This window comes from Halyomorpha halys, unplaced genomic scaffold (assembly GCF_000696795.3).
Source record: "Halyomorpha halys isolate HHAL.00 unplaced genomic scaffold, Hhal_1.1 Scaffold304.1, whole genome shotgun sequence".
NCBI classification, from domain to species: Eukaryota; Metazoa; Arthropoda; class Insecta; order Hemiptera; family Pentatomidae; genus Halyomorpha; species Halyomorpha halys.
In genome coordinates this window covers 259,591-273,046 of record NW_027116688.1, presented here as the reverse complement: position 1 = coordinate 273,046, position 13,456 = coordinate 259,591, and the positions used below count along the sequence as shown (strand labels likewise).

The following is a 13,456-nucleotide window of genomic DNA, read 5'->3' as shown; positions in this document are numbered from 1 at the left end:
ATAAGAATTATATTGAATGAAATTATTATAGTAACCTGATTGCTGCATTGTAAAGATGATTCTTACCATCTGGGATTGCAGAATCTTAAGGCAGTGAAACTTTTGAGAAAAATGATTTCTTTTGTTTGTTTTTTCAAAAGGGATTTAAGGTGTTGAAATTGGATATTTTAGAATGTTTTCAGTGAAAAATGTTAAGAGACATTGTATTCACTTACCATGTTAATAATCTAAATATAATTTACACTGTACCATTTAGGGAGAATCCAACATATCTGTTCCTTTCATTAGGAGGTGCCCATTTTGAGATAAGTTTATATGAAAGAGGTACAGCAAAGCCCTTGAAAATAAAAATAAAACCTAATCAATAGTCAGTTATTAATTTAGTTTAAATTAAGTAAGTATATTTAATTACTCTTCTGATATGTTTTCATTTTATCAAATTGTTTTCAATACATCTGTACATCTGCTATCTTCAATACATCTACAATGCATCTGATAAAATAATGTGTGTAATGTTACGCTTAGTAGAAAAATTCCCATTGTTGTTAGATAAAACAGAATTTATTTTTGTAACAATAATGTGAAATCATATTATTGTGTAATTTACTTTTTTATCAATTGTAGTTGATTTAAATTTAATATACTCAGTAAAAAAAAATTTAAAGGTTCATTTTATTTTCAAAATTGTGGCTCCTGTTTTATTATATGTTAGCACTTTGAAGGTGTATTTTAATTTTTATATTTGAAGGAGATGGTAAGTATTGCGACGAAGAAGCAAAAAATATTTTTAAACTATTTATTTACCATCGATGTTTGACCCAAAATGCATGTTTTCGTCAGGGCAAAAATAATTTCTTCTATTAAAATAAAATTAAACAATTTTACCTATCTCTTTATTTTAATTACCACAAAAAGATATTTCTCTTAGTTGATTCTTTACCCAAATTCTTATCACATTCAATACCTCTCATTCTTTATTATAACATTCACTATTATCTCAATATTATTAATTAATAATTTCATTAATAATTATTGTATCACTTATTATGTATCCTTTGTTTATTAATACATCTTTTCAATAATGTATATTGTGATATATCAGTTCATTACTCTATACTATGATAGTTAATAATTTTTTTTGTATTTATTTTTATTTATCCTCCTTATTAATTTCTTTTGTTTTTGATAGTTTGTACACCTCCACCTTTATGTTTTTCTTCTATTTACTATTTACTTTATCTTTTTATTTTAGCTCTGATGACGACCTACATTGTGGGTTCAAACGTCAGCAATAAATATGTAGTTTTTTTTCTTCTGGATTGCAGCTCTGACCATCTTAAATTACCATCTCCCAATCTATCATCTATCTATCTATATATATTCTATTTCTATAGTTTCTCAATGTTTTATCTTCTCTCAACCATTTAAGCAATTATGTTTTGTTTGGTTGTAGTAAACCAATACTGTATAAAAATGAAAATTGAGAAAGGAGACAGTTGTACAAGTATTATTGGACTTGAAGTCTATCTCACTTTAAATAAGACACAACGTGTCACAAGTGTATCCTTACCACTAGCTAAAACTATACTTAAAATAAATGAAATTAATAATTCCCAATTATTTTTTTATTTAAGTCCACAAAAACTTTATGGATTCTAAAGTACAAATTGTTGATATAAAATTATTTTAAAAACTCAAAAAAAAAATTTATGAGCTCATTAGATAAAGCTCATTTTTCACTTATTTGTAACTATAACACCGTGTCTGCCATCATAAAATCTGTCCGGAAATTGATGTAACTTATTTTTCAGAAAAGATTGTTACATTGTTTTCCTCTGTGGTCTTCATATATTACATTTTAACACTATTGTTGTTTATACTAATTATTTTTTTATAATTTTTACCATTAAAAAATACTGAATTTAAAATTTTCGTGATAATAAACTATGGATCAAATTGAAGTAGTACCTGGCACAGTCCCTGTATAACTCTTAGAGCACACAGCAGTTTCCATCCTCCCACATATGATGCTGTGGGTGTGAGTCCTGCGAGTACAGCTGATATTAGATTTGCTCCAAGCAGAAGTAATTTTGGACTGAAATACTGGCCGAGCTGCCCGGCTGGTGCCTGAATGACTAAATATCCCCAGAAGAAAGAACTCAAGATTGCACTTTTCTGATTTTCTGTCCAGCCAAATTCCTGTAACCATTCAGTTTGATTTTAAATATTATCAAGAATACAACTTATTTAACTGTTTATCAAACAATTATAACTAGCTTTTAAAGGATGAGGTGTATAAAATGCCTTGAAATGATGAAATACTGAAAATAAAATTGTAATATCATAGCAATACTTATTTATTTTAAAATTGTTGGTAGAAACCAAAAATAATTCTTTCTTTTTTTTTTATTTATTGCTTTTACAGTAGAATCTATAAGTGAAATACTTGAGCAGAAGAAAACATATCACAGCTATTATATTGTAATATTCATACATGTGTTATTTAAATCAATAATAATGACAATTGAATCTTCTGATCCACTAAAAGCTAACATTTTATATATAGTATCTCTCAATGGCATTTTAAGGCCCAGATATCAGTTAACATAACCTGACAGACCAAAGAGGGATTATTCACTTCAGGGTTATCTTCCTTGGAAAACAGTGTGTAATAATATTCATGGTGGATCAGATCAATAAGACTAATTTTGGAAATTTATACTATTTTATTATTTCACACTGCCTTCTCTGATCCTGTACCATATGTCCCCTCATCAGGGTTTACTGTGAATACCTGTAGGATTAGGCTTGGGTGAGAATTATGTTTTGACAGATCCTGAGTTCACTCACCCTAAAATTAATATCTCATCTTTCAGAGGATGGATGTAGGTTTGAACATGGTGCTGATCACAACATTTAAAATTATGCTACCTACTATTACTGGCTTCCAAATACTTCTATGGGCTGTTTAAAAACTGCTAGTTTTAAATGATAGTTTAATTATAACTGCTGGTTGGAAAATGGATAAATAAGATAAATGAATGAATTAAAAATTCAAACATTACTTCGAAAAAATAATATTTTTTTCTTTGTGGGACACTTGAGTTCTCTAATGAATGGGTTTCTTTAAGGTAACTTAGTTTCTTTTCTTCATTGGATCCATCTTTTACCTGATAAATAAAAAAAGTTATAAAGGAATCATGCTTTTATTAACATTATAAAGAAAAGATAAATATATGCTTTAACCTGCAAACTGGATTTTTTTCTATATACAATTTATTATTCAAAATCAATTTAGAAGTGGTACTTGCTTTTCTTATTCGAAAAAACCAAAACAAACTTTTTGAATGTTCTCATATATATTTTATATGAACTTACATGGAAATCTGGATTAGAGCTGTTCTTGTTAGTCATAGACACGATTCCAACTGATAAATTGATCCTTAGAAAAAATGTTTCAAAGAAACAAAAAAACAGGAGTAATGCTTGAACATGTCTTAATCCAAGGCCAAATCCTGTGGAAAAACAACAATAAACTTTTAGTCATTTATTTAAATGACAATTATAATATACATGAATAATTTGATTAATTCATCAACATTATCTGTTCAATTACATTTTTAGGATATTTGTTGTATTGTAATTTTTTTTTTCATAGAAGTGATATTTCTGCTGGGTATTACTTGAGGTGATAATCAGGCCCAATCCACTTTTTTTAAATAAAATTATAATTGATTTTTCAAAAGTTCTAAATGCACTACATCATCTAGAAAAGTTGTAGTCACCGCAATTGTTTCAAAATAATTTAAAAACAGAACCAGTATTTCCTGGAAGCCATTATTTATCAGGAAGTTAACAAAAATTTGTGTTTGGGATATTCATTTGGTTTTTTGTTGTTCATGGATTCCAGAATAATGATCTCCTGTTAATACCTTTTGTCTAATGCAAATAAGCTATTTAAGATTAATTTATTTGAAGGTAATAAATTATATAAGTGGCGAAAACAGGTAGCTTAGAGGCTGAGACATCAACTCTTAACTCTCGGGCTCAGGTTCAAAACCTGCGGCGGCAGATAATTTTTTTATTTTGTAATATCAGCCGTGGATTTATTCTGGATTCAGGAGACCTTCCTCTAGTTCGCCAACTCTCTGCAAAGTGGTTACAAAGCCGTTCATTGGGATGTGTAAATAACCTAGCAGTTATGCATGGATGCTTATTATATCGTTCCTAGATTAACATTTATCAAGAAATTGTACTAAACAATTGCTGGAACTAAGATACTTCATGGGTTGTATTAGTATTTACGCTATTATACATAAAATGCAACTAAAGACACTGATTTGTTTCTTAACACAGGTGATTAACAGTTTCAATACTTCTCAGCTGGATGAAGTTATCATCCAAGATTTATAACTCCGAATGTTGAAGTAACTGCAAGCCGTTTCATTCCTGCTTAGATCTTTTATATTAATTTTGTAATCTAGAACTGAGAGCCTATTGGAGGTTGCGAGGTGTGTTTCACTCACGTAAATCACGTGGGGCCGATGGTGCATCTAAAGTAATTTAAACTCTAAATCGTTTCTAACGACAAATCGTAAGACTCATCGGTTGGTTTGAAATATTTTAAGAATTTCTTTTTGCTTTTCAACCTCTGACCAATTCACAACCCAGTTCAAACACGTGATTCGCGATCTAGGTAAAGAGAGAAGATTACCATGTACTTGTCTTGAGGCCTATGGATGTAGGTGGATCTTTGGCACCCTTTATGGTGATACTGCAATGAAGGTAATGACAGATCTGTGGCTGCAAGCAATCTAGGCTATGACACCCTGATAGTAGAATACTTATTGAGGCTTCCTTAGCTCAGGTGGTTCAGGAGGAGATCTTTGAAACATAGTACTGCGGTGAAACCGGTTCCAATCCGGCCAGGACGTCAACTTTTTTTCTTTTCTGTGGCGGTCCCATGAAATGAAAACTTGGTCCTACACCATGATTAGAATAGTTTAATTTCCTTTAGATAACAAAAAAAAATTTGGATACTTGATGTGAATCCTTCACAACAATCAAAATGTATAAAACCATCTTTAATTGAAATAAATACTTCATAATATCATGAAATAAGTGAATAATATGAAGTTCTAAACATCAATAACGTAGTAAAGAAACTAAAGAAGTTATTGATTTTTTTAAAAGTAGATTGCTACAGATGGCTAGTTGTAGAAGTTGTTTGTTAGAACAACAAAACGTTTTTTGATTCTTATATAGTAGAGAAAAATAAAAAAAAAAGCTTCATTTCATATTCACATTCATCACTACTTCTTATTGAACTGATATTTTGTTATTTGTTTGTGCTACACGGGTTATATAACTATCATAAAACTAGTGGAAGCATTCGGAGCACATTTTTCCGTTTCAATATTCAACCATGCATGCGTCAACCAATTTGACGATAGTTTAAGCTTAATATTAATTTTAATTTTGAGGTCCCTTAAGATTTCTTTTACAATATATTCTTCAGACATATTTTTCGGGAAACCTTAATGTTTCATCTTTCTTGTATGGATTTACAAATTTTTTACTGTTTAAAAGGTTTCGTTTTTCTTTAATTTTTATTGAAATATTCGTTACTGTATCCGTAAAATATTGACGTTTTACCAAAATATTTTGCGTTCACTGATTATAATATGTTCTTTAATATAAAAATAGTGAAGGTGCGATTTCGATGGCGTTATCTATCATTACTGGTAATAGTTATCGAGGTGGAAATTGGCCTTATTTAGGTATTATTCTTCACTATCGAGGTATGAGCAGCCATCCACTTTAATTCTCTGGAACATTGAACGTGACTGGAAATATTCTCTCACCTTTTATCCATCTCAGAGGATTTCTCCTGTTTCCATGGAATGGGCCCGGCGTGGATTCATACATTACTGAGTTCGATGGTCAGCCTGGAAGTCAAGAAGCTGTTCTAACTTCTTACCAGATATGAATGAATTTTTTTGTGATGTGAAGAATATATTCTTATTATTTATCCTATTTTAAAAAGTAAGTAAGAATTTCAGAAAAAAATAGGTACCTTAATCGGAAATTGTAGAATATTGAAATAAAATATTAAGTTCTACTCCTAAATTAAATCTAATCCGTACCAACCACAAGCGGCACAATACTGTACAATATTTCAATCACTTAGAGAGTGATAATAAATGTATTTATTAGTTTAGTTTTATTTATTAGTTGAATAATAATCAATTAGAAATAAAACTTTGTACCAAAAGTATTGATTCAAGATTCACGTTTGAAGTCATCAGCATTAACTATTAATTGATTCAAATTCACAAATTTCCATTTCATTAACCTAAAACTACCCAAAACGTAATTATTCCAAAATTATTTTTATATCATCATCCCAAGCCAAAGTTATAATTTAAACATATGTTTCATAACAAACAAAAAAATAATTAGCATTGTAATATTTGAATAATCAGGGCCAATTCAATTGGCGGAGTAAGGTTTTACAATCCAAAACCTCTACACAATATGCGTATTAATAGCAGATATAGGCATTATATTTTCCTATAAATATCATAATAAATTCTTAAAATTCAGTTTAACGTCATAAGATGGTCGGTAAGGGAGGGGGGAAGGTGAGAATAACGCTAAAAAGCGGCACTTATTTTATTGAAAGTAGGCTAGGTAAATATAAATGTCCGTCGTTGTAATCTAAACCCAAACAGAAGGCAAGCTAGTGATTGGTTCGTACTCTTTCCCTACTCCTATGCCACGCCTCAGGTCCGTCATGAGGCCTGCCTTTTTGGTTTCAATTTTCCTTCCAGCTTACTTTCTACTATACTCCTTCCTCCAAGCTTATTCGTCTTTCAAGGGCGTGGCTGAGTAGTAGGGGAAGAAAACGAGCCAAATACTGGCTGCATTTGTTTCAGTTTAGATTACAATTATGGGCATTTCTAATAACCTCAACGCAAACCTTCCTCTCGAGGGAGTAGACTTTCTGCTTCACTTTTGTTTTGAAGGAGAATAGGGTTATACCAACTCCCTCCCCCCTGCCTCGAAGTTGGGAGGTAGGAGTATAATAAGAGTATAACTACGCTAGCAGAAAAAGTGAAGCTAAAAAGAGGTACGTGCTAATCACTGGTTACCTTTTGTTTCTGTTTAGGTTACAATGTTGAGCATTCTTATTAACCTCAATGCAAATCTTCCTTTCGTGGGTGTGCCCTTTGTGGCTTCTCTTTTGATTTGAAGGAGAGTAGGGCTATGCCACCTTCCTATCTCCTGGTTATAGTACATAACAATATGCAGTTTTGGAGAAGTATATTTGTGGGTAGGGGGATAACTCAGTTGTAAGGCACTGTGCTACTAACTCCAAGGACGAAGGTTCTAATCCGACTGTGGCAGATAATTATTTATTCTATTACTCTAGCCGTGAATCAACCCTGTGGGTTCGGAAGCTCTTTCAGGGTCCACTCGTACTCATAAAATGGATATCCTTAATCGAGGAAAAATCTGGCAGTCAAGCTTGATTCTGAGCAAAACCACCTCCTTGCTCATCCGTTAGTCTAGTAACTTTACTTGCTTACAAAGTACTGAACCCCTGAACTACATTTTTTGTAGCGGTACAGATTTCTTTCTCTCTTTATTTATTTATTATAAAGTATTTTTCGAAGTATATTCCAGTTTTTTATCTAAATGCACATTATACGTGCACAATACACGAGTACAATTGCTGCAGACAGGGGTACTTAAGCTCTCGCTGTAATTTAAACATAATTAGCACCACGAAGGCTCCGTGATTAATCACTCCATTTCTCGCTATCCTTGAGACAATTAGTCCTGGCTTACTTAAGAGACCTCACGCCTTTGGTATTTCATGTTAATTATTCACTAGACTGGCAATATAACAAGGGATCGTGTCCCACATCTTAGATTTCATTTTTGTAAACAGTACTTCTCCAATAGAAGTGATTAAAAAAAAAAAAAAGAAAATATATTCTGAAAAAAAACTTGGGTTTGGATAGGTATCTCCATGGATTCCATTTCTTCCTCTAGTTAAAAAATGAACTATTTCGAATTATTTTTATTTTTCTTATTAAAAAAAAAGGAAAAAAAATAACCAGTGTTTTTAGAGTTCACTTAATGAAGAGTAAATGTTCGAACCTTATGTTAGGGGGTACTGAGCAAATGGAGGGGAAGGCCTTCTCAGTAACCCCTCCAATTCAAAATTTTAATGATTGGATTTCATAATATTCTCAATATTCCATCTGTGTTCATCTTAAAATCAGAACGTCTATTTTCGGTTTACTGCCATCCCGACTGATATGTAAAGCAGTAGTTGCTTATATATTATGTATTATGCGTATGTAATTAAATATTACAATTTAAAAACTGTGTGTAACATTTAATTACATTTTTCTATGGTTAATTGATGCCAGAAACAATTAGATTCAATAAAACGTGAGTTCGCTAAGCTAAGGAAAATAATTTTAAAAACCTATAATTAAGTCAAATAACCTTTAGAACAATCCACTAAATACACCGGAAAGCAATTTACCAAATTTCTTCAAGCCACAGTCCTAATGGAGGAAACATTGGCCAATGTTGATTATCTTCTTACAAAATAAATTAATTAACTGGACATTGCCTCATGTCCTTCGCACGCGTGACCAAACTTGCCACTCTCTTTTATGAAAGAAGCTAAATAAAAGCGTTTCTGTAAAGATAATTCTTCAAACCCATTAGGTTCAAAGAAACCCTAAAGATAGGTGGGTTGCGGTGTAGGTCCCTGAGCGCTTGGTTTAGAAGGTTTTGGGTTCGAATCACTAGGGTGAGTCAGAATTTGTTTCGCGGTGGGCCCAAAAAATGAATCCTGACCATTTTCTAGATCTACGATGAACTTCCAAAAAGATAGCAACAAATTGTTAGGAAAATATCCCTTATTTAGCCAATCATAGGAATCCAAGGGTTGTAAACAAGTCAACAAATTTTTTTGGGAAAACAATTGCTTTGCTTTCATCAGCGCCGAGAAACTAATTTAATCTTGAGAAATATTGAGGTTGGAAGGTTAAAAAAACCGTGCCCGTGTAGGCCTCGACATATTTCCGTGACAACGTATACTCTATAATCCTCTTACCCCCACCACCTCACTCTTACCCATCCCCACCACTACCTTCTCCGTTACGGGACACTTTTGCCTGCATGACTCTCAGCATCTATAATCCTCTTACCCCCACTACTACACTACTAATTACCTCCCCCACAATCTACTTCCGTTACGGGACACTTTTTCTAACATGGCATCCCGCAAAATGATTTATAAGACGTTGTCACGTCAAAAAAACAATAGAAACCTGTAAACATGGGAGGATCTTGTATTTTTTTTTGTCCTGGTTTTCCTATCTCGTATTAACTTGTTTCACTTACTTCTGTAGTGTTATTAGTTTTGTATGGTTTGTTTGACAATTTAACTTTTATTTAATTTTTAATTCTTTTCTTTTAAAGAGTGAAGGTAGAGATTACAATGAGATAATAAAAAAAAAAAAAAGTAGAAGAGACCGTTAAATATACTACAATATATTTAATATATAACATATTCTGCATCCGAATGATGAAATGATATCGATGTTAAAATGTCATATCTTTTTGAATGGATGAATAACAAAATAAAATATTTATTTAAGGTTGAAGTCTTACATTACTGAAAAACATTGTAATCATTAATGTATGTATATATAACTCTCTAAGAAATTATAATTGTCTGATTATAAACCCTAGAAATATACATGGTTTTATATACATTTATACGCCAATTTCATGGCCAGCAACAGAAAATAATTATAAAAAATTAGCGAGGACGGAAATGCAATTTTTAAGATGTATGATAGGTATAAAAAAAAATGCTGCATCAGTAACAAAAAAAGTACAATCTAGGATTAAAGTTAAAAGCGTAAGAAAAGATGTTCAACTGAAAAGGAGGTGGGCCGTACATGTTGCCAGGCTTGGGCAAAAATTTGCTATAATAAACTTCAAACTAATACCTAAAATTGTCATGGATACGATTTTTATTTATCAATGGTTCATTCATGAATAAGGGTCGTTGCCATGGAAATCTTAGATATTAGTTTCAACTATAGCTAAATTTTGCCTATCTCTGCCAAGGGAACACAAGAGAAGGGAAGGAAGAACGATTACAAGATTTTTTTTTTTTTTCATACCCTTCTGTAATGATGTTAGTGGGTATTTGGTACGTATAGGAGGTATGCTATATGTATAGGAGGGTGTTAAGGATACCTTGGATTGCCTTTTGGCATTATAAGGTTAGGTGAGAGGTCCAATGAAGGTTGTAACTTGGTTGGCTTACGCTAGTGGATTATTGGAAAGGGGGATTACAAGATGAATTAGAATAAAGAATTTAAATAAAGCTGTTATTATTATTATATGAGTATGTATGTATATATATAAATAAATTTTAATTACTTATTAATTACTGTTTTATTAATTATCTTATGGTAAAGTACTATTATACATAAGTATATTTGAAGAATATTTACTTCTATTTTCATGAATTTGATTCGTTTTGTGTAACAGATACAAGTTGTTATAATCATTTATCATCTTGTCGATCTATAGAGCTTTATTGATTCCAGTAGCAATGTTTCTCGTAACCAACTACGACGTCACCGATTCATGAGCAAATTTATCAATGAATATAGATGGCAACATTCGTCGAACACTACGTCTACATCATACCGTTAATTTTTTTCCAGTACAGATATTTATCATCATTAATTGACATTTTTGGTCCATCGCACTCTTTTTGAGAAATATATCATTGCTTATCTTAAATAATATTAAAATTCAATAAATTACGTTATAAGATCATTTCTTTTTAGGCCTAGCAGTAATTAATTAGAAGTTTTTATTGTTGGGCTGTTTAAGGCTAACACAAGTCAAAAACCTCTTAGTATTGGTGACGCGACAATTGAAGGTTCTGGCCCCAATAAGAGAAACTAAACACCCTTTCTAGCAGGCAGGAAATTCTACTTTCTCGTTGCCTAGAATTCCTTCGTGGTATAGGATCCGTACTATTTTCTAGCGAATAGCCACCAAAGCTTCTTTACACTCTCTTAAAGTGCTGCTATACATTTGCTAAACTATGGCAAATTCGTGCTTTCGCAAATTCAGACTGATCCAAGTTGGCCAAAGCAAAGGGCGCTTGTGGTGCATTCACACGTTTGAGCTCAGAACTGTCGATGTTTGTTCTCTCTGCGTTCATTTATTTAATACTTTACCCAAACTACGGAATCAATAATTATCTCTAGTTTAAGATTGTTTATTTTAAAATTCTACTAATTGGCTGTAAATACATTGTTTCAAATTTTGGCCGTTACGTTAGTACAAATATAAAGTTATAAAAATATTATATTTCTAAGTAGTTGATTTAACAAATATTTTATAGAAAGTTTAGAATGAAAGTTCAATTGATAGATTATGTAGATTTTTTTTTTTTTTTTACTTTCTGTCATCTACCTAATTTGTCGACATTTACGTTTCCTTTTATACAATCTTCTTTTATTTTTATTATTTATTATGAAAATAGTCGGAATCGAAAGTAATTGCCAAAACAAGTCCAACGTCTATTTTGGCCGCTCTGAAACACACAAGCGTGGGGATACCTTTGGTACTTCCTATGCTTCCGTAATGATTGTTTAAAGATTTGCAGCAAGTGGGAAACAAATGGATTTGGCTTTGCTAGTATGGAGGTCACCTAAGGGGACTTATGAGCTTGAAGAGAAGATGGATAATATCAGTAGATATTTATACAATTCGCAATATTCAAGTTTGATTTTGAGGAATTCTAGAAAGTAATTTGGTGAGGCCGTTATGAATATCAACTTTAACACCAAAATATTCAATCAATTTAAATTTTAAATCTTGGATATAATAAATATTAAATATAAAGATTAAATATTGGAATAATAAATAGAATTCGAAGACTACAGTGAAAAAATATTTCCATTTTATTGTGATTAATATTTTAACGGAATCAATAAGCTAGTGACGTGAAATATCATCACACACTAATCTGTTGATAAGACTTATTAACATAATATTTTTATTTTTCTTAGGTTTAAAATGTTTTTTTTTTCTTTTTTGTTGGCGTTGGAGACCTTGTAGATCTTTGGCGCCCCACTCACCCATCTCCACGCCTGTCTTTCCTGTTGGCTGCATGCAGCTCTTTCTCATCTTTGATGATTCTGTCTCTCCATCTGATTTTTGACCTCTCACTGGATCTCTTACCAACTATACTGGCATTCATTATTGTGTAAAGGCGTCCTGATGGATTGGTTCAAGCCACATGTCCCACCCACCTTAACCTCCATTGTTCATATCATGATATATTGACTGGCCAGTCTCTGCAAGCAGTTTAACCAGAAAATGGTTGTTAATGGCCTTTAATCATCAAAATACATAAATACCTCATTAAACATGGAAATTTAGATTAAAATTTATTCAAAATCTGAAAAAAATCCATTGTTTTATAACTTAAACACTAAAATTATTAAAAAATTAAATATAAATTTTTAAATAAGAGTAATATTAAAAAGGATATAATTTAAGATTAATGATATTGATGGTACAAACAAAGTTGAGTAAACCAGTAGTCCACGTGACATATATTTTTCTTTTTTCAAATTATAATTATTTAAATAATTGGTTGCTATTTGCATTTATTATTCTTTGGCATTTATGAACTGGTTGCAATATATATACGTGATGAAACTACTTGCCTTTTTTATTTTCATCACCGCCCTCATTTTGTAATGTCGTATTTGATTTCGTCAGTTCCTGCTTCGATTTGTTGAACTCCATGTCAGACTCCAACGACCCGTAAAACTGTAACAAAAAATTAAACACCAAATGATTAATCGTAATAATGAAGATATTTTTTACTTTAAATGATATAGTGCTGATTGTGGTTTTATCGTGTGGTTTATTGAGGCAATTAACATGACAGCAGCTCCATATATCGCGACATATACTGCCAACTATAATATCAAACCCAGTGTTGTCACGGAGAGATAAAATTCAAGTCACAGAGGTATAGAACAATAACTACTTTATTGGAAAAAAAAAAAGAAAAAATACTAGTAGGAAAAATATTAACATATAAAAATTAAGCCAATTAGCATTTAAAATATATGTTATTAGCCGGTGGGATTACAATTCAAGAATATCTCTTCCTCGTTTTCTGGATTATCACATGTTTCAAAAATATTTGAGATCAACTTTTTTAAATTCTATTTAACTTTTTTGTTATAGTTTAAAAATATACTGACTTTATAACACAATCTTCACCTAAATATACGAAGTCAAATCATGTCACAACCATTTTTATGTACCATTCTTCACAACACTTCTTCAAGATGGCCGCTTCATGCAATAA

At 31.4% G+C, this 13,456-nt stretch overlaps 1 protein-coding gene across 3 annotated transcripts in view; it reads right to left on the bottom strand.

Annotated features, from left to right (window-relative positions):
* The window catches only part of LOC106681015 (putative inorganic phosphate cotransporter), a 75,918-nt gene that overhangs the window by 7,057 nt on the left and 55,405 nt on the right, over nt 1-13,456 (bottom strand). For 2 of the 3 annotated variants that reach the window (XM_067053423.1, XM_067053422.1), the window contains exons 2-6: nt 12,801-12,906; nt 3,379-3,515; nt 3,066-3,170; nt 1,969-2,199; nt 250-337 (exon numbers count right to left, since the gene is read on the bottom strand). In XM_067053423.1, coding sequence (XP_066909524.1) covers nt 250-337; nt 1,969-2,199; nt 3,066-3,170; nt 3,379-3,515; nt 12,801-12,882 — 643 coding nt within the window. In that variant the 5' untranslated portion in view covers nt 12,883-12,906. The remainder of the gene's footprint in view (nt 1-249; nt 338-1,968; nt 2,200-3,065; nt 3,171-3,378; nt 3,516-12,800; nt 12,907-13,456) is intronic. The other variant, XM_014421112.3, reaches the window with a different exon arrangement.